The sequence below is a fragment of the Artemia sp. Qi Xiang Cuo genome, chromosome 5 (genome assembly GCF_049724085.1).
Source record: "Artemia sp. Qi Xiang Cuo chromosome 5, ASM4972408v1, whole genome shotgun sequence".
Classification (NCBI taxonomy): Eukaryota; Metazoa; Arthropoda; class Branchiopoda; order Anostraca; family Artemiidae; genus Artemia; species Artemia sp. Qi Xiang Cuo.
The window spans coordinates 56,449,424-56,471,378 of record NC_142798.1 but is presented as its reverse complement, the minus strand read 5'-3'; the positions used below and the strand labels follow the sequence as shown (position 1 = coordinate 56,471,378).

Here is a 21,955-nt window from a genome sequence, read left to right as displayed (position 1 = left end):
CAATGTTGTCTGCAAAATCCAAATCTGTCACGAGTTGAAGGAAACCGTCCTGCTGTCTGGAGACAATTCGACTGTAATTCTCAGGGTATTGTTCATTATCAAATCTACCGAGTAGTTGAGTAATACGGGTGATTGGGGACATCCCTGTTTGACTCCGAAATTCCATTGGAAGCTTGGGAGTGTCGTTGCCAAAAAGACAGACGCAGGCTTTGCTGTCTATGTGCGCGCTTCGGAGTATGTCGATAAGGTCATGTGGCACTCCATCCTCAGCCAAAATTTCTATCTGGTTAGGGAATCGAAACCAGCAATGAAGTCAATGAAATCAACGAGCAGTGGTATACATTTCCGTCGGAATACCATCCTCTTGTGGTGTCTTATTGTTCTTCACACACTTAAGCGCTCTTAGTGTATCTCCGATACGTGGACATACGTGGTGGGTCCAAGTTGGAATCGTAAGGGTACCTAGCAGTACCTGATCAAGGAAACAGATCGCATCGGGCTTTTACAGGGTTTATTATGTCTTATCTTAAGGGGGAAGGGATTAAAATATATTAATAAGTATTTTCAAAATAACAAGTGTACGGACAGTATTGTCAAAGTAAGGGCTAATGGGTGACTAGACCTTTTACGAAGCGAAAACGATACTTCATCATAAGAAAAAGATATCGTAAAATAAGACGTTGTATAGATTATTTTTGTAGACGTCTAAAGAACTACAGGTTAATATGTGTGAAACAAATTGTTGAGCAAGTAGTAGAAATCAAAATGACTGCTAAGTAATCAATTCTCTCTTCTTTTTTTTAAATCGGCTGCCATGGAACAAAATAGCGTAGCAACATTAAGTCTGATTTTGTATACTTGGGGACGAGGGCATGTTTGAAACCTTGGGAAGCCTTGGGGAAACAATAAAAGTATGATAGCTGTTTTCTAAGTTCTACAACTTTTCCAACTTCCTATTGCACTTTGATAGAGCATAATTTTACTTTTTTATTTGTCCCTGATTGTTACAACTAATATTTAAGAGACTCCCATTTGACTTTAATTTTTTTCAAATGAGCCCAAACCTGATGAAAGAAACATAGTATAAAATTTAGACCAAATAGATACAAACAAATTATGTGATAATTACACATTCTAATAGTGTAGAACTCAAAAGTTAAACCAGTGACAAAGTCTTATTATTGCTTAATGACGAAGATCAATTTTAATCAAAAAGTTTCAGATTTAATCAAAAGTAGAGACTTCCCCTATTTCTTCGCGATGCCCAAAAATCTTTTTTAGGGGCGGGGAGGGGATAGGGATTTTCAAAATCGTCAAAACATGATGAAAATGTGTCCAAAACGAAAAGTGATTGCGATAAAAATGCATATCTTCTCCCTGTCACTGGTAACAGGACAATACTACCAAAAACGCCTATCCTAGTTCGGGTCTTTCAGCACAAGGACTCGAAAAGTTTATTAACCGATTAGATTTTCAGAGCTATCGAACTGCCTTTTTTTAAAAGTCTGAGCTTGATTTTTCTTCTCCTTAATACTAGCATGTCCTGTCTATGTCGAGAATGACGGAGAATTTATCCAGCAGTCAGAATTCCTTGCACTGTAATGGTCAGATGACTTCATTATCTGATCCATCAGCGGGATCTCTAACTTAATAATTCCAGATGTACTGCCATCCAACATTTAATATTTGCAGTCATCTAGCGATAATATACAGTACTAACACAGTGCTACATTCAAATTTTCAATCAAACCCGTCACATTCAATAGCGCTCTTCGATGGAAATCGCCTAATTAGCGACTAAGTTCAAGAATTCCAGATTTTTGTTATAAGGGAAAATGTATTGGAGTAAGTAATGTTGTTTGTTTGAATTATCTCCAATTTCCAGCGAGATTTTTAGCTTAAAATTTGTGTAACTGGTCGATTCGCCTCACGAAAGATAAAAGTTTAGATAGACAAATGTCGTTCCAGACATATACTTCCACCCGGCAATTATAAATATTACCAAAAATTGTAAAGATCAATCGATTTATCGGCCCTCCAAAGCCAAACAGACACACCTTAGTTTTTTCTCCTGTTCTGGAGACATCAGTCAACCTTGTTACTTAATTGCTGTCAAGCAACAATTGAAAAATTTTGGCCTCAATTACCGACGATGCATCTTATTCTGATTTCTTTGTTAAAACGCCTATCAAAAGTTAGTCTCTAAGTCTCTTAAAAGATGGTTTTAAATGGAAAATGCATAACCAGAAGAAAACCAATTTTCAAACTTTTATTTTTAAAATAAAGAAAATTACATAACGATAGCTGCTGTAACACGCAAAAGGTTTAAAAGCAAATTCACCAACTATCGTAGCACTACAGATGTACTTCTTAATACAGGTTGACAATCCTTTATTCGGAATTCATTTGACCAACTATTTTGCTTATTTCGTAATAGTGATAGCAATCACGGTGTATGATAGTGCCAAGAACTACAGTGTAATATTGAAGTAATGCATTACATTTGTGGAAATATATACAGGCATAAACGTAAGAAAGATAATTCAATCGTATAACCGTCAATCGTTAGATTCATGTCATGCTAATAATTACTACGCTACATGAGAAAAAAATTGACTTTTTGGTGATTTTTGGGATTAAGAATTCTGAATAAAAAGTTGTACATCTCAACGGTAATTTGTGACATCTCGTGAACAATTATCCCTATACAATCTAGTCATCAAGCCCACAAGTAAATAAATAGCAAATCTCTAAGGTTTACCAAGTGCCCTCAGTTGGGGGTACAAAGTAAAGATATTACAAGAAGACGACAATTTAAACAAGTTATTCTGCAATAGCTTATTTAAGTATATTTAACATTTGTATAAATGCTTTTGCAGCTAGCATGGACACAGGTAGTTAAACACATTGTCCGTACTAAATACAGAAGTAAACACAATAAATCCATGATATTTCTTCTGTTTATTTTTATTTTTTTTATTATATTTTCAAAACCATCTTGCACCTTTTTCGCCATCCTTTCTCGTTGTTTGTTTGATGAGATTATCGAGTTTGCAACTGAATCATCCAAATTAGCCGTTTAATATGGAAAGGCAAAGAATTTAATACGAGTCGTTGAAAATTACTCAGTCTGAATGTCAAGAAAAAGTTTTTTCTACATTTTACTTAATTTGTTTTTCCTAAAATAAAAGTAAAAGCAAACAAAGTAAGATATCTTAAACCAGATAAAATATTGAAATTGTAATGGCTAAAATGAATGAGAAAATTGAAGGACATCCGGAAAAGGAATCCAGTAGAATATTTTAACAGCATAAGTGTATTACCACCAGATGTAGACAAATAGGGTAAGTCCAAGCCTATTCAGAAATTCTGTAAAGCGAATTCTGTAAAGTAGATTGATGCCACAATTTTTTAACTGAAAGTAAAAAAAAATGCAACTAATGTGTGTCATGGAAAAACTTTCAGAAAGTGATATAATCTACACCATTTAGAATTTTGGTCAAAGTTCACGTAAATTATTCTCTTGAACTAACCTGTAAGCTATAAATACACAGTAGTTTTATATCTCTAATTGTATAGCTTTCTGTTTTGTATTTGGCCATGGTTTGTAATGAGGCAGGAGATTATAAAGGAAATATAGCTAGCACACGGAAAAGGCAGAAATGGGTACATGAATAATTAAAAGAACGAATTTAAATGTACAAGAAAAGGATAAAGTCTTGGGGAGGAGCGTAACTACCCATGATTTCAGTAGATAATTGCAAAGAAAAAAGAAAAAAAAACTTACGATGCTAGGGAATGACGTATTAACCCAAATGCCAGGCGATACCAACCAGGGTTGTACCCAGTATTTCGACTGAGAAGCACAGGACCAAACCATTTTTTTTGGGGGGGGGGGAATCGATTAGGAAAAACAATGAATAAAAGGTGTTTTTAGGGTACTGGTTAGGTTAAACATGGCTACTTGTATGTCATTTTTGACACCTTTTATTCATTTATTTATTCCTCTTTTTTTTTGGGGGGGGGGGGGAGGGAGAGAGTAAACTAGATCAGAACTTTTGTGCTCTTTGTTCAAGAGTGCAAATACGAAAAAGTGTAAACAAACACACTTCTTCTGTACATTCTTTATTGTACCATTCATTCTGTTTTTATTCATGCAGAAGAATACGCAACAATCAACAGGTTCAAATATAAAACAAATATCCCAAAGATATTTCTGTAAATAACACTTGGGTAAATAACATATAAAAACCTATAGATTAAGTAGAATGTTGGAAAAATGTCACAAGGAAAAATTGATAAGAAAAAGAAATTTAGTCATGTATTATTCACAATTGATTAGTAAGATAATAAGAATACTTTATACGAGCGCTAAAATTCAAATCGAGAAGGATAAAGAATAGTGCGACTGATTCATCAACATAACTATTTTCAAAGGAAGCTCCGTAGAGTAAAAAAAAACTTTTTTGACAATTCAAAATTGTTTATAAACGGAACAGACTAGTTTACAAGGTCAAAAGGTCACCTGTAATAGTAAGAAACAAAAAGGGATACTCTAGGTATCAGAAATATTATAAAATTCTGAAGTTAAATCTCAGAAAATAGGGATGTCGGGGTCCATCGAAAATAAATTTGATGGGCAAATTGGCTCCCTAGCTTAATTTTAGAATTTAATCTTGAATTATAACATTTTTCAAGATATCCAATCACGAACCACCTCATGTTCTTAGCTTTTCAATTAATTTTCATTTCCTTTCTTTTTTGCTACTCTGTCAGTCATGCTTTGTCAGCTGCAAGGAACTATTTCTAGGCTTTCAACACGTCACATGACGAATAATAATGTATTTCTTGTTGGACAAATTTTGCTGGATGTTGCATAATCATGCTTTGTTGTGTGAAAACACAACTGTGTGATCCTAAGGTAAACTGTAATGTTTCTGCTTTACATTCATTGGTTTATCCTCAAATATTACTGGAAGTTCAGCTTATTCTTTCTTCCATAGTGCTTAATCTTTTTTTACCACAATTACAAGCACTACTAATTGAAGTCAACATCAATTATTAGCCTGTATAGGTCTAAATTCAGAAATTCTGTGTCCATCTAACCTAGATCACTTTTCGACCTAACAAATCAAAATAATATAATAAGCAATTCTCAATGACAATGAGAAGTAGCTCTCAGTTTGGTACTAGCGTCAGTCCAATGACAAAAGCCTTTACTAATTTTGGTGGAAACTCCCACTAGTCCGCCAGCATTCTCACAGCAGATGTTGCAACCTTAAATAAGCAGTCAATAGGGTATCCTGCGTTTTCTTACTTTCCCTTCTTAAGACAAGTTTTGGCAAAAATTATTAATAGACGCAATGAGCAATAGACGTTTGCCATTACATTGGTGCCAAAATCTAGTTGGAATATAATTCATTCCAACAAGTAGGCTAACTTCGGAACACCAAAATTGTCAAATTTGCAGTTGATGAGGTTTTTTTGGGACTCCAATATTAACTAAAATTTAATACATTAAGTGCTATACACAGACCCTTAGTAAAATGGTCTACAAATCACCAACAGAAATTATACTGAAATCACTAAACATAGGAATGTTAAGTATTAAAAAGGACGGAAAAAGGCACATAAAATAGTCAAATAAACCGACGATTGTACATCTAGTATCTTTTGCCAGCCAAAGCTGTCATTTCTGATTCTGAATGCAGATATCGCAAATCTTCCAAGTCGTGTAGCTTTTCTTGATCCCTTATGTAAGCATAGTTCGCAGAAAGACACATGAGATAGTGTATCTGAAAACAAAACGATTAATAATTACAAAAGTTTACCAAATCATAAACAACAATAACTACAAACTGTAAATTCAAACTATTTTGTGATGGAAGATGGTTATAACTAGGAAGATTTTTTAGTATTAAAAATGAAATAATAATAAAGAGTTGTGTTTTAAGACAGTGGATGGTACATTATTGCCTTCAATACATATATAATGAACTAACTAATTAACCACGAAGAATATACTGCCTCTTTAACATACGTGGACAAAGGAATCCAAGAAAGATTGTTTTTTATTACAAGACAATGGCAATCAACCTTATACTTACGATCATTGCCTTCTTAGCAGACAAGAAATAGTAAATGAAAATCCTAAAAAATACAACTTGCAGTTAATAAAGCACATGAAAAGCAACTTTAAAAAAGCCTCAACGTCAATGCTCCAAGGAATGTCAGCTTACAGTAAAAAAACGAGTATAAATAGAAACAAATCTTAGGCCACTCGTTCGAGGTAACCCCAGCCTAAAAAAGGCCCCAGCTTTCGATAAGCTTCCTTTCTTAGTTTTAAGTCGGAGAAAAATTACATGGATGTTATAATTGGATCATTACGTTTGAGTAGTCATATTGAACCTTTGATAATTTTCCGCCTTTCCTCTTCATTCTAGATCAAATGTTTGAGATCACTCCCATTTAGCTCTCTGCGTTTTCTAAGCCATAACACAAAGCTGTCCATATTTTCTTTGAAAACTGACAGAGAAATAGCTCCACTCCTTCTCTGATATCTTCTTTGTTCTAAGAGTCGCCCTTGAGCTCCGTGTAGATCCTATCTCCTCGAGGTAGCCTTACCTTGCCTTAGACACTAGATACACCTGTGCTGACAGAGGCACACAGAGCATCAAGAAGGATCCGCCAATCTTCCCACTATTTTGCTGCTGCCAGTATATTCTCCAACTGAGGATGGATTGAGGTGTTTAGATTTTTTCAGATCTGTCTGGTTAGTTCGGTTCATGGTGTTCCTGGGCCTGCCTCTTCGGCGTGAATCCAGTGGCGGCCAGTGGAGTGCTGCATTCGGTAGCAGGGGCCAATCCATCCGTAGTATGTGGCCAAGGTAGGTGGATTGGTTGGTTATCCTCTGCTACGAGTGGATGTTAAGAATTCTTCTGAGACATGTGTTCTCAAAAGCAAAAATTTTCCTCTCTTGTTCCTGTTCAATTGTCAGGTTTCGGCTGTGTAAAACAGAACTGGCATGACGTTGCTGTTAAAGTCGTAATTTCAGCCATAGAAAGGAGCTTTGTGACCGCCAAATTTTATGTAGTCTATTGAAGGCTGCATTGGCTTGACCGATTCTTGTCAGCAATTCTTTTGAGGTGGATCCTGTGTTTTCGTATTTTCAATTATACTTCCTAAGTATTTGAAATGGACCACTTGTTTTAACTGTTGGTCTCGGCAAGCGATGCTCAGAGATGAGTCTGCTGTGGCCACGCATTTTTTTTCATATTTACTTTTAGGCCGACCTGGCAGCCTCTTTCCCTCACTTGGTCTAAGAGTTCTTGAAGTCGTTGCTTGTACGATTCTAATACGTCGATTTCGTCAGCAAAGTCTATATTGCTCAGACGTACCTCAGTATTCAGCTGGATGCCGTTTGTGCTGGTGCTTCGCATTATGTAATCAATTACAACTACGAAGAGTAGCGGCCTAGTTTAACTCCTGACAGGATGCGGAAGAAACGGGTTTGGCCACTTGGCGTCTTTACACAGCACTCATTGTTTTCACAAAGAGCAATGATCAGCAAAAGCATCTTTTTGGGGATTCCGTAGTGCAGTAGGATCTCCCACAGACTCTGGCGGAACATTGAGTCAAATGCCTTCTCCAAATCGACTAATATCTTATAGATCTTTGACAGCCACTCTGTGCTTTCTTCCATCAGTAGCCGTAAAGTAAATATCAGGTCTGCAAAAGAATGGTTCGGTCTGAATCCACGCTGTTTGTCACGGAGGTGTTTGTCGAGCAATGAGCTGATTATCTGCAATAAAATATGCGACAGTAATTTGTTGGACATAGAAAGTAGGCATATTCCGCACCAGTTGCCTGGGAGGGTTGCGTCCCATTTCTTGAAGATCCTGACAAGGGTACTGTGTTTCCAGTAAGAAGGTACTTAGGCTGTCACCATGATTGCTGCAAACAATGCTGTCCAGACAGCCGGCCATGTGATAGCGGTTGCTTTTATCATTTCCATGGAAGTTGGATCCTGAAGGAGAAGAACCAACAGCCAAAGCGGTCCTTTTACCAATATTCGCAAAATATGAAGTAAATGCATCTTGAACATTCAGTTCACCTTCGATGATTTTGCCATCGAGATCCAAAAAAGAAGGGGCTGATGGAGACTGAAAAGAGGGCCTAAGCACAGAATTTATAACCTGCCAAGTTTTTCGTATATCTTTACCACAATCTGAAAAACAATTAAAATAATACTGGGACTTGGCCTTTCGACACACAGAATTATAAATATTCCTATAAATTTTAAATCGCTGAAAGCAAATAGCTTTCATTGAAGGGCTAGCAGACTTAAAGGCCCTCCAGAGATTATTTTTTCTCCTACAACTCCTAAGGAGACCAGGGTTCATCCAAGGATTTAGAGGAAAAGCATTCTTAGACTTAAGATTAGAAGGTGAAACAGAACAAATATCAAGAACAGCGTCTTTAATAGACTCATAAAAAGTATCAAATAAATTACAAAAATCAGAATCACTCTCAAAACCACCCCAAGAAATTTCTGCCAATCTTGACCTAAAAAGCATCAATTCCACTTCACCAAACCTAAAAGGCCTCTTACCAGACTCACAAGTCCTCTCAATAGTCAGTTTATCAAAATCAGAATCACTCTCAAAACCACCCCAAGAAATTTCTGCCAATCTTGACCTAAAAAGCATCAATTCCACTTCACCAAACCTAAAAGGCCTCTTACCAGACTCACAAGTCCTCTCAATAGTCAGTTTATCAAAACAGTATCTAGAGTAAACAGGGAAATGATCGGATATGTCGCTCACTAAAACATAATTTTGGATCAAGGTAGCCGTACAGGAAATATTGTCAATCAGAGATGACTTACTCTCTGTTATGCGAGATGGGATACATACAGAAGGTAAAGTACCTGCGGTAAGCATGGACGACAGAAAAACCAAAGATACAGAAGACTTTATATCCATAAGTTTATATTAAAATCTCCCATAATAATTAATTCAGTCGACTGTTTTAGGATGGTATCCAGCAGATCATTAAGGGTGTGTAGAAACAGTGGAATAGAGCCACTAGGAGATCGATAAATAATACCAACAATTAAATCCCTACCTCCACATTTAATATCTACGAAAAGTGACTCAAAGACACCTTTGATATTTCTGGATAAATCCATTCTAAGAGAATATGGGAGATTATTAGAAATATACAAAGCAAGACTACCCTTGGCCATCTTTTGTCGATTCAGTCGTTCCATTTTATAACCTGGCAAATCCAAAAGCATATTATTCTTAGGATCTAAGAAAGTCTCGCATAAACCATCAGGTAGGTCATCAACATCAACATCAGGTAGCTCATCAGAAACAATATGTTTTAGATGGTCGATTGAAGGACAAAGACCCTGAATATTCAACTGGAGCATTGAAAAATATTTATCCCGTTCGACAGCCTCCCTTACATTAGAAACATATTTACTTATTACTGCGTGGTTCACTGTGGTCAAATCACTGTTAACATGTCCGATAGAATTATTGATAATGCTTAAAACATCTAATGGGTTATTTTCAATCTCAAAAAGTCGTCCTACAACTGGAGGCGTTTCTAATTTGCTAGTAAAAAAAAGCAACAAATTTTAGATATGGTAATAAATCATAAAATATACATGAAAAAAAAAAAAAAACAACATAACTAAGCACAATCTGCGAATGATTGAATCTTTCGTATCATTGATTGACCAGGTGGTTTGGCCAAAATTTGCCCGCGGTCAGTCCATATACTAAATTTACCGCAGCAATCTCTTGCCACATTTAAAATTTCACGACGCTTTTTTGTTAGCGATTCTGATAAAAATATTCCACTCTTTGCTAGTTTAGTCTTTGCTTTGAAAACAACTCGAGCTAATTCCACATTTTTGAAGCGTATTAGCACTGGAGACACTTTAGATCGATCGTTAGAGTCATTCAAACTAAATCGATAAACATTTACAATATTATTGACTTCAAAAACAGGGACCAGCATCTTGTCTTTAATGATAACCGATACTTCTTTCTTTAGATCATTTCCAGGCCTCTGCCTTACTCCATTCATCACTAAGGAATCCAACATCTTTTCTTGTTCAAAATCATCCACTTTCGATTCCAATGACAAAATCCTACTTTCCAAGCTTTTAACCATTGCAAATAGTCTTTTGAGTGATTTTTCTATTTCTTGGAATTTTGGGTTGTAATCAATGGAAATAGCATCATGAATTTTTTTTACTATAATGTCAAGTGCTTGATTTGCTGTATCAGGGTCTGTTAGTTTAGCCTTAACTTGACGGGAAATCTCAGCTGTAAGATTCACTTGTGTCCGATTTAATTCATCCTGGGTAAAAGCCATTTTTTGCAGGATTAGGCTAGGTGCCAGTGAGTCTTCTGCAATAACTCTCGCTGGGTTTAATGCTAGATAAGTAGGTGATGACGATTTATAAATGTCTGGAAACGAATCTAATTCGGTAAATGCTTTACCAACATCTTTTTCCGTTCTTTTGCGAGCACTGGGGTTATCCGGAAGTAATTTCAAATTAGACTCTGCCACTTGGTGCTCAGAATGATCGCCGTAGCAAAAAACTGTATATCTCCATAATCCTTTAGCACCACTTTTTGACTGCAAAAAATTGCTGGCCAAGGGGTGTAACTTTTGAAACTAGCGAGAACAATGTCAAAAGGCTTGAATTGTGACATCAGCGTAGCACTGAAAATAAATAATTACTTATCTTTGAGTGGGCCGATTAATCCAGTAATTTGCAAATTTTCCATTAAGGAAAATTATGAATTTTCCATTAAGGAAAAATTATATTTCCTTAATTTTCCATTAAGGAAAATGAACAATAAACTATGTGAATAGTTTATAATATCTATAGCTCAAATAATTCTTGTACAAGCCCCTCCTCCTCTCTATTAAACATAAACTACTTTCGTAGATATTCCTAGCTCCGTGTCTAACTTTCTTCCCTAAGACACCATCAGCGACTTCAAAAACTATTTCCTAAAATTGTTCTATCCATCTTCTACATTGCCAAATGAGTCTACCAATGTCATTGGCTTCCCGGAAGGAAGGAACTAACCCTAGACACTACTAGATGGTGATCTTTACTTTCAACGTCAAAACTGCACTCTTATATACCCTAGTTTTTTGTATCGATCCCGCCAGTCTTCGGTTTACAATAGCATAGTCAATAAGTTTGGCTGCCTTACCATCATATGAATATCATGTTATGGGCCATTTTGTGATCAAATTTTTAGAGGTATTGTGGGTTCAGGGCGCAAGAATCGGCTCGAGAATTCATGTTAAGAAGACTAAATAACTAAGAATAGGAATAAGTGAAGGTGAAGAGGTGACGTTGGGTAACGAAAAGATCGATCAAGTGGGCAGCTTCACTTACCTAGGTAGTATTACCAACGGTGGGTGCAGTGAAGAAGTTAAAAGTAGAATAGCCAAAGCCCATGGGTTCTTTTCAAAGCTAAAAAAAAGTTTGAAAGAATAGGAAGACTTATGGACCATTTTGTGATCAAATACTATATAGGTTATAACTAGATTGTTATACTTGCAAAATTACAGCAGTCTGTAACCCTTACTGTTTTCTTTTCCAAATTTTCTTTCCCCAAGAAAAATACCATATTTCTACCTACGACTCTATTTGTTCCTGTAGCTGTAAGTAAAATTTATCTGAATCACTACCATCTCCACTAGCCAGTTCTATCTGAGCATATACTACTATGACTGATACCCTACACTTTTTAGTCACAAAATGAGCCACTAGTATCCTATTATTAATACCTTCCCAACCTAAACAAGACTTAGCAACTTCCTTATTCACTATGAGCCCAACTCCCTGCCTGTACACCCCGTCTTTCCTTTCTAAGTAAATAAATTGTATTGGCTATCACCTAATTTCATGTTTCCTATCCCTGCGATTTGAGTTTCTGAAATTCCTAATAAGTCTAGTTTGAAGCGTCTGAATTCGTCAGTCAAGAAATTGATACGATAGTTGTATTTTAACGTTGTAATATTCCAAGATGCAATTTTCATATTCTTTAAATCATTGAAATTATTACGGCCTCCTGAAAAAGCAACGGCCCCAGAATCAGTGCAGGACGGGGATTAACAGATCTTCTGAAGAAACGCTTAATCCGGCTTAGAACTGGAGAGCAAGAAGTCCCTGGGACCTCCAGTTGAATGAAGGCTTTGTCCAATCCTGGGCCCATCTTTGTCACAACATGGTTTTCCACACTTTGCGATGCTGTTCAATCAACAAGAGTCGAAATCACACACAGACATTCTCAAGCCTATTACCTCCAACTCATTATATATTCATGCCTACAAATATTATACTAAAACGAGGAGGGGGGAGGGGCAGCCCATACTAGATAAATTAGCTAGAAAGAGGTTTTTCAGCCCACCAAAACCAACCAAAACCCAGAAGAATTATACATTCGTCAGAATCCTGTGCAGGTGGTGGGTCGTTTACTAGACTATTATTTCTTCAAGGGGCACCACTCCTTAAGGTCACCATGCAGCGCTATTAGCAGTAACAGTTTTGGTTAGGAAAGCTCATGAAGCGTCCACTCTGATGCCACGCACGCAGGAATTCCCTGTCAAGGATAGGGACGGAGAAAGGACCTTATGATGGAGCGATTGATTGATAAGTTGGTAAGGAAAAAGCCCGTGGTTCTTGGATTTACAATTAAATGAAAAAAAAAACGCCTTTTTTGGAAATTAAAGTAAAGAGTGACGTTAAATTTCAAAACTAACAGAAATTAGTTTACTTATTATATAGAGAGTCCGCCTGATAAGCTCCTACTCTTTTGGGCTAATTTAAAGTTTTCACAATTATGCATTGAAAATGATATTAACCCTGAAAAGATGAACCGCGCGGGAGAGAGGATGCTCTGAAGTGTCAAAAATTTGAGGTCATAGTTGTTAAGTTTTTCAAAGGATGATGGGCTCATCCGAAAAATTTTGCGACTGGGGGTGGGGGGCTCATCCCTTCCATCTCTTCGCAGGTGTGTAGGTGAATTTAATTTTAAAAGGGTACCTGCCAATCCTTTGTATCCATGTTACAAACGTAGTTCAAGTAAATTCCTAGAGAGGTGAGGAAGTAACTCTTCCTCCACACCCATCTAATAGAATTCTCACGAAAAGCGTGCATAAAACACAGTTTCGCGCATAAAAACACAGTTTCTGAGCCTTATCTCTGACCTAACCCCTCATAACTAGCTTGCAAATATCCAAAAATACATAACCATGGGTTCTACTATGTAAACTTACAAATAAACCATTCATTTTGTACAGACAGCATATATGTTTAGGTACGAATATGCAAGTGTGATATTGTGTGGCCTCTGAAACTGGGTGGCTCCATAAACGTCGTTTTCATACATCTAAGTGAATTGATCATCAAAGAATTTTTTCTCAATAACAATTTTGGCCCCAATCAGGCCAAAATTATCGTTTTACAGCAAAAATACCAGAAATCAAGTTTTATCACGCAGCATCCTCTTTTTTTTATATAAAAAGGCCCCTAATATAGATTTTATTTGAACGATCCCTCTTTTCATATCCTATGACAACTGGTTCGATATAGTCATTCTTTATGATAAAAAATAAACAACAACAAAAAAAAAAAACCAAAAAAATAAAAGAAAGCGCATACACAATCATCTCTTTCAAGACAAATAACAAATTTCATGTTTTTGGCCGTACAGACTTGAAACCTTAGGCAAATGGTCTTAGTACATGTTGAATTTGATGGTGATCAGCTTTCTTGGAGGTGGGTTCTTCTTTCAAAAGAATTATTCGAATATTCTTGCATTGATAACTTTTGAAAAGCAACTTTAAACCTAATGAATTTTATCCATTTAGAATCACCATCAAACGCTAACTCTTTTGATTCATATTGCTATTACACTTCCATATTTTTTATTTTTTTTTAGATTCGATTACTAATAGTCAAAGGTTGCTCTTACTTGCCGTTCATTAGTATAAACAGTTCGAAAATCTAAATTATATTAAAATTCTAAAAGATTGAAAGAAGATCATTAATATTCGTCGCTTTAGACGAAAGAACGAGCTGTAGTATTTTTCCCCATGTGTCTAAAGTCACTCAAGCAAAAACTCCGTAAAAATTGTTTTCTTACTTCAACAACACTATTTTCATCTTTGTCAGTTGATTTTAAAAGTTTCAATATGCCGTATAGTAATAGTTCCACTGGCAAAGACATAGGAACCACAATTCCACCATCAAAACGCAGCAAATCGAAACAATAACCATGAAAATTTCAGGGGTATACTCACTTATCATTTCTCCACATTTTCTTGGCCAAATACTCCAATATAATCTAGATTTTTATTTTATTTTTGAGGTAAGTCATTCTTTAATTGTCAATAAATTTATTTTCTTGCAAAAACCTCTACTTTCTCAAGTGATTCCATTTATAGCATTTCGGTTGTCGTGAAGTTGAACAAACTTCAACTTTTGTTTATACATAATTTCCTTATTTTTCGGAAAGCCAAAGTCGACCATAAGTTCCACAATGATCCCTAAAATGATCTGTCTGAAGGGAGACGTAAGCAAAATTCCTGTTCTGAAATCGCTTTAATTCTTATTCTAGGTAAAAAAAAAATCTACTGAAAGCATTAGTTTCATATTTAATTTACCCTCAAATTCTTAATAAATAACAATTAAATTTTCCAGCATTTATTATTAATCTCCTTACCTAATGGTATTAGTTTCCATATAAAAAATACTTTTTTTAGAACATCTACTCAAGTATTTTAATACTAGCTTCGGATCTCCATTGTGTTTTGTTTTATCGAGAATTAGTAAGTAATTACAGTACACATTCATATTATTCCTGGTAGATGTTTTTTTTTTACAGGGAGTAAAAAAGTGTATATAAATAACGAGGAAGTCAGTGCCTTCATTACTTTTGAAAAGTAGTAACTCTATATAGTTAGTCTACTTATTTTAGGATGGATTTCATTCAGCCCTGTCCTGAATGAAGGTAAGAGTATATTGATCCTTAAGGGCCTTGACTCTGAAGTGCCAGCACTTTTTTTTTTTTTTTTAATTAAAACAATGTGCTATTAGGAACCAAAATCACTAACAAGTCAATAAAACATTCTACCCCCTTCCCCTCCAAAAACCTGATACTTTTTCTTTACAACAGAACTATAAAATGTGCTTTAACAAACTTATGACCTGAAAATAGGGCGGATCTTAAGGGAAAATAGTCCTTAGGTATAAATAGCCCAATGCAAGAACATTCTAGGGTGATTTTCTTCTAAATATTATCCAGAGAAGTTCTTTGAACTTTTCCAACTGGAGGAATTGTTTAGCTGAGACTCAAGTCAATTTTTTAATCATGATTACACTAGTCTACAAGACAAAAGCTTTACCGGACATTTGCTAATCAAAAGTAAGCAACACGGTCTGATTGTGTGCGGTTGTCAGTTAAAAATCACTTAAAACTCAAAACTGATGTCCTGCTGCATAATCAACCTACCAGACTGAAGACAACTAAGCCGCAAGCAGAAGTGGCAAGAATAAACATGATTTCGCCATTTTCAACATAATCTTTGCAAAACAGCTTGATCTCTTCTGGTCCACAGACTTCCATATCCTCAATTCTTGTTCCGTTCGGGAATAGGAAATCTAGAATAAAAAGACTTTTTACAAAAACAAAAAGACTGGAATAGACGCAAATTCCTAGAAGGATTTTGCATTGTGACCTTTTATGCTTTATGGTTCAAACAAATTTTTAAGTCTTCTGAAAGGGACTTTGAAAGGGAGATCTGAAGGCACAAATGGATAAGGTACTTGTTATTTTTTTAAGCTATTAACACAGTGTTATCATAACCCTATCATGAATGGTACATCAACAGTTAGTAGATCTAAGAAACCAGCCATCCTTACTGTTTTTCTTTCGTTTTTTTAATCAATTATTTTCTTTTTCTTTTGCTTATGGAAGAACCTGGAACAATATTCTTAAGCCTTTAGTCTTACACAAGCACAAAAATAATAAAACCAGAACAGAAACAAAATACATATAGCTAATGACTGAGGATTTACTTTTCTGACTGCAGAAACTTAATCCTTATGGCAAAAACTTTCTGTGCAGATCTATGAGTTTCAAAATAAATTAGAAAAAAAATAACAAGATTTTCTTGTTTTAAATAAACATTCCTAGTCCTTAGATTATCTTGAAATGAAAGACGGAAGAGTAGCCAAGGGACCTCCGACTCAAAAAGGCAAGGAAAAATAACTTGAAATTTTCCAAGTTACCTTAGTGGTTTAGTATAAAACTAGTTGATAGTATATATTCCTGTAAGTGGAAGGAATCTAAGGGAAGTTTTCCCTCATACCGTTACAAAGGACTTCCCTACAAAAACTTTGTCCTAAAAAGCACTTTTTCATTACCCACCTCAATCACTGATTCCTCTTTGGTTATGTTCACCAACTGTGTTACTGGAGGAACTATGGTAGTTCAATTTCAAGTAAAATACGAGGAACTTCCTGGTAGAGACTGATCAAAGTCAACACATGTCTGCCTTGCTTCAACCATGCACCTCCCATGCCAAAGTTGAGTAAGATTTGGCTGGCTTTATTTACAAAGCTAGGTTTACATACTCAAAACCCAGTTATATTTCCCTAAGTTAACAAAGGGATAGGCAGAATAAGTGTTAACATAATAACTTAATCCTAAAAAAAACAACTATAAATGACGTCCGAATCTCAAGATTGATTAGACAGAATAGAGATAATGTTGATAATGTATAAGTTAAATATCAAATTGGGTCCAAAAGCTGCTTACCAAATTCAGTGAAGCTGATACACTGCTTCTCTGGCCTATTTTGTTTGTTGGCACACATTTTCCACCAGAATGTGAATACTACAGTCACTCCAGTGAGAAAAACCAGCATAGCAAGCCATAATGCATTAAGGATATATGCCAGGATTATAAACTAGAAAAGAATAAAAATTTTTAAAAGAAACCAAAACAGAAGATATTGTCTGTTCACAATTGCCACTAATAAGGGCCCATATTCGCTGTCCACATTTGCTGGAACGGATCTACTTCATAAGTGTAGGAGAGGACACCCATCATTGAAACAAAACCTTTCTTTACCTCTGTATCAAAAACTGCCTGAAATAACTCAACGTACTGCATATCAAAGCATCGTCACAATATTCACCTTCCCACTGGAATTTTTGTTTTGTCCTTTGGAGAAAGAACTGTTGTCACGCAAAATTCAGTAGCCTTACTCTTTCCATGTTTTTGAATCAATTCGACTATTTTTGGCGTTTTTTCTGGACTGCTGCCCCTCTCCCTCCCTAATTAGTGGGTACCCTGAAACGCAACCATGCATAATTGTGCTTGCAGTTGTCCCTAATCCCCTACTTATTAACAAAATTTTTAACAGATACAAAGAATCCAATTAAGTTTTTTAATTCCTTGGAAACAGCCAGAAGATTGCAAATTACGAAAAACTTGGATTGAAATTACGGAATTAAGAAAGGTAAGGGATTTGTGTACTGTCACAGCACACCACAACTAATCAGATCAGTTATCGGATTTGGCATCTAAGAAGCAGTCAAGTAGGAAGATGTACGTCTAGGCCTGTTTATCCAAAAGTTCATTTTCCTTTTTTTTGGCAATTACTAGGGATGCAATCCTATCTGAAATCCTATTAGATATGCAATGTTTATAAAGTGTTGCAAAAGACCTACTTCTTCTTGATAAGGGTTCTTTAGGAACCGTTTTTACAATGCTTACAATATTTTATTCAACCCCGTTAACTGACCACATCCATTTTATGGGAGTTTCCACTTTAGAAGGTGAAAAAATCCCACTGGCTACATTTGATGAACAAAGAAGATGGTTTGTTAGAGACACCAGCCGTTTGCCAAAAAACTGCTCCAGAACGATGGCCATGTGAAAGGTAATTTATCATGAAGCAGAGTCATGTTTTTCGTCTATCGAAAGTGCAATCACAGACAAAATGTTCTATCCAATAACTGTCGAGGAATATTGACAGACAGAAGTTCCTTTAGATAGTAGACTTCCAGTCGACATTCACAAAGCATAAAGTTTTCTATCTTAAAACATCTTCCAATTAGATCTAAGTAGGTCAATAAGAAGCAGACCACTCGAACAAACATGAACCATAGCCCCATCACGATGTAATTCTTCTTATAATTTAGAAATTTTTGCAAACTATACATGTACGTAGCCACATACACAGAAATATACACTAGGCGTAAAACATGAAAGTCATTGAATAGTTTCCGGGATAGGCAGAATGTAGAAGGTTATTTAAGCTACCTATTCCGGATACAATTTTTTAATAGTTGTACCAAAAACGGTACATATCCAGCTTTAAATGAGTTAAAAAGTCAGAAAGATTTATTTAACAGACCTTCATCTTCTGCTTAAATTAGCAGCTGCGTACCTACTTCACAGAAGGTAAAGAAGACCAACCAAGACCATGGAGCCTTGGAAATAAATGTCATTACTTTGTTTCATAATTATTTTCGTGAAATCAAATTAGGGATTAATAGTGACGAAAATATTTCAGTACCTCTTGCTAAAACCTTCTAAAAAGAAATTACAACTTTCGCTAATTTATAATCCTTGAACAAATTCTACAAAAAATTTAAAGTTAAATCTAGTTCTCCTGTAATAGTATGCAAATTTAATATATGCCTTTCTGCTTTGGGCACAAAAATATTTTGACAGGGCTAGGCAAGTCTATCTACGGGAAGACAAAATAAAGGTGGGGGTTTGTATCTCGGCTACCAATAATCCAATTACAGGAAGTAACTGTGTACTCCCATACTGGACTGGTACTGGTCTGAACTTACAAAAACATCACACAACATGCATATCAACTGTAAATATGTGCATAGAGTCAACACTCGCTATTTCCCATGAGGATGCTTTGGGCCTGGATTTTTTTCTGGTTCCCCAAATCAAACAAAAACGTATTTATAAAAGTAGATTAGTATTAATAAACGGGATCTTTTTGTTAAAAAAAAAAATTCATTATTTACCATGCAACAATGACAACCAAGAGTCCAAGCTAAACAAAATCTTGGCATATTGTTGTCATTCTAATGCTGTATATGAGAGAATACAGCTAGTCCCTTTTTGCAGCCTCAATCCTTAAGCTTTTGTGCAAATTCTGTATCTTCACTGTTATTGCAATAATGGTATAATCCTGACTTTTTACACAGATCAAAGCAATATTAGCTGCAGCCATATCGTCTCAAGATCAATAGCAGTTAATTATATCCTCAGTATTAGGTGTACTTACATCAATGTTACAGACAAAGAAACTAATTAATGTTAGTCAAACAAACAATAAGGGTAATTTCTTCACTAATACATATTGTTTCACAACACCCAAGATACAAAGTGAAGAAAAACCCACTTACAATCAGACATGTCACCCTTCCACCAACTCTTGCTCCTCCAGTACTGTACATCCTGTGTTTTGTTTCACCAGTAGAAAAACAACCCACACACAAAATCAAAAGAGCTAAAACTCCCATAACACCTCCAACAATGACAAATACCAGCTGTGTGATGCTAATCCTGAAAAGGCAAAGAATGAAAAAATTACTAAAATACATAAATTATACTATCTGATACCTAACACAGAAATTAACAAAATATCTCAAAATTTGCAAATGAAATTAATAGTACTAAATACATGAAAACTGGTTATACTGCTACTATTACAAACATATTTGTTTTCACCATTGAGCCCCTTCAGACTGACGGACAGGGTGACCACTCATATTTTGCCAAAGCTTCTGCCTTGCCAAAATTCTAGGAGATCCAAAGAGTTTAGGTAGTTTTCGTTTGATCTCATGCAGTTTAATCAATGGCAACCAGCTTTTCCCTTGTCCTCTTCCAAGAAAAAATATACATAATATATGGTCCAATAATCGTTTTCCTTCACTAGTGGGTTTAGGGACTCAATTCGTATTTTGGATGAGTTGGCCCCCCCATAGCACCCAGAGGGAGGGCTGCAAGTTATGAACTTTGCCCATTGTTCACATGTAGTATTGGCTATTGGGAAGTATGGATATTTTTCAGGGGGGGGGTTACGAGGGCGGATCTTTCCATGGAGGAATTTTTCGTGGTGGGAGAAATTTTCCATGGAGGGGGAACAGGATGTCCTGGAATAATTTTAAAAAGGTGAGAAATTAAATAAAAAACAAGTCTTTACTGAATTAAACTTTTGAAATTAGCTTTGCAGTTTTTTAAAAATGTTCTTTAACCTCAATTCTGACAGTTTCAGGCTTTCAGGCAAAAGAAGACAAAAAGTAATCAATCAGTAATCATAATCCAATTGCCTGAAACTATAGTTTCATTCCATCAAAATTCAATATATAATGATCATTACAAAAGCTCAATTTCAACAAGTCTACTCCAAACTAATGTACAACATAAGAATATACACCTGAACTGACTGAAAGCCAAGGGTAGTGATTATATGGCCAGGTTTATTGTCGTCCAGGTTCACAGGTTTATTTATTCCATCATGGCTGCACAAAAAGGAGAATCAATAGAAACCTTTTGTAAGGAAGAGCAAAAAATGTTGCAGTAATTTTTAGTCATACCACCCCAAAAAGAACTTTAGATTTCCCCTTCAGGGAGAATTTTGGCCTGGGTCCCCTATGCTTCAATTACACAATCTTGGTTATGTTTAAAGCATTTAAAATAATAAAGCAGTTAGAGATAGGAAGATTTTAATGCAGCTGCAATATAGTTCCCCTACAAACAACAAAACAGTGTTGTATCCAAATAGAAATAGGAGAAAGCATTTACCATTCTGCTCGAACATGAAATACATCTTCAAATATCAATCTAGATAAAGCTGCTCCTCGAAATATAGTTCCACTGAATATGCTGACACCAACAACACAAAGCAATGTGGCGATGCATGTGGCATACGGTATCCTTGTCAAGCAATTCTGACAACCTACATAAAAGGAAAGAAAATAAACTGAAAATAAGGTTTATTTATTCCATCATGGCTGACCAAAGGGAGAGTCAATTCTGCTTTACTGTGCTTGCAGACAGGGGTGGGGGCAACCAAATGTGTGTATCAATGAGTTCATCAAAGACAGATAAAAAAAGGACTTTTAAAGAGGAAGCTCATTTGGCAAGGCGCAATGGGGTAAAAGATGTAGTAAACATGTGCACGTTTCTCTCCATTTAAATATCGTTATTTTCATCCTTTATTATAAAGTGCATATCATACTTGGTATTCTAATATATCTGTGGGAAACAAGCATAAAATCAAAGCAATTCAAAAGAGAGCTTGAAAGATGTATTTCAAAGCCCAATTGTTCTATGATGAGCTTTCAAAGAGGGCAACTATAATCCCCTTACAAATATGATGTGAAGCTTCTTGCATCAGCTTTGGCCAGAAGGCTTTGGTTAATCCCTAGATCCAGAAATTATTCCCTTCCTTCACAGTCCAATGAGTTACCTTTTCGAGGGACAAAACCCATATTCTCACTCCAATTTCGTAGTAAAATGGGGAGTTGTAAGTGAAGTTTAATGAATGTCTTTTATTTCCAATGCTAATGTTAAATCTTTAGTTTTACACCTCCTTTTTTACTCAATTTCCGACTTTTTTCATTTCTTTTTCTTTCCTGCCATGGGTAGCAATCTTTATTGTTCTTAATTTGTGTTTTACTTTTTTACGATCAAGTACATAATGCAGTCTTGATTTATGTTATTACTTTTGTGTAATTAGTATTCAAGAAAGCAGCACAAACTAGATTTTTTTTTTACCTTTGATGTTGGTGTTAAAATAAAACGGAATCTCATCATAGCTATATGAACAGAGCATTAATTGAGGTTCTCCTGAATTTTATAGG

At 35.6% G+C, this 21,955-nt stretch overlaps 1 protein-coding gene across 1 annotated transcript in view; it reads right to left on the bottom strand.

The window, feature by feature from the left end:
* Positions 1–2,253: 2,253 nt before the first annotated feature.
* The window catches only part of M6 (neuronal membrane glycoprotein M6), a 35,426-nt gene continuing 15,724 nt past the window's right edge, over positions 2,254–21,955 (bottom strand). The window contains exons 2-6 of the mRNA XM_089089749.1: positions 20,895–21,048; positions 19,493–19,652; positions 16,869–17,019; positions 15,561–15,709; positions 2,254–5,795 (exon numbers count right to left, since the gene is read on the bottom strand). Coding sequence (XP_088945875.1) covers positions 5,664–5,795; positions 15,561–15,709; positions 16,869–17,019; positions 19,493–19,652; positions 20,895–21,048 — 746 coding nt within the window. The 3' untranslated portion in view covers positions 2,254–5,663. The remainder of the gene's footprint in view (positions 5,796–15,560; positions 15,710–16,868; positions 17,020–19,492; positions 19,653–20,894; positions 21,049–21,955) is intronic.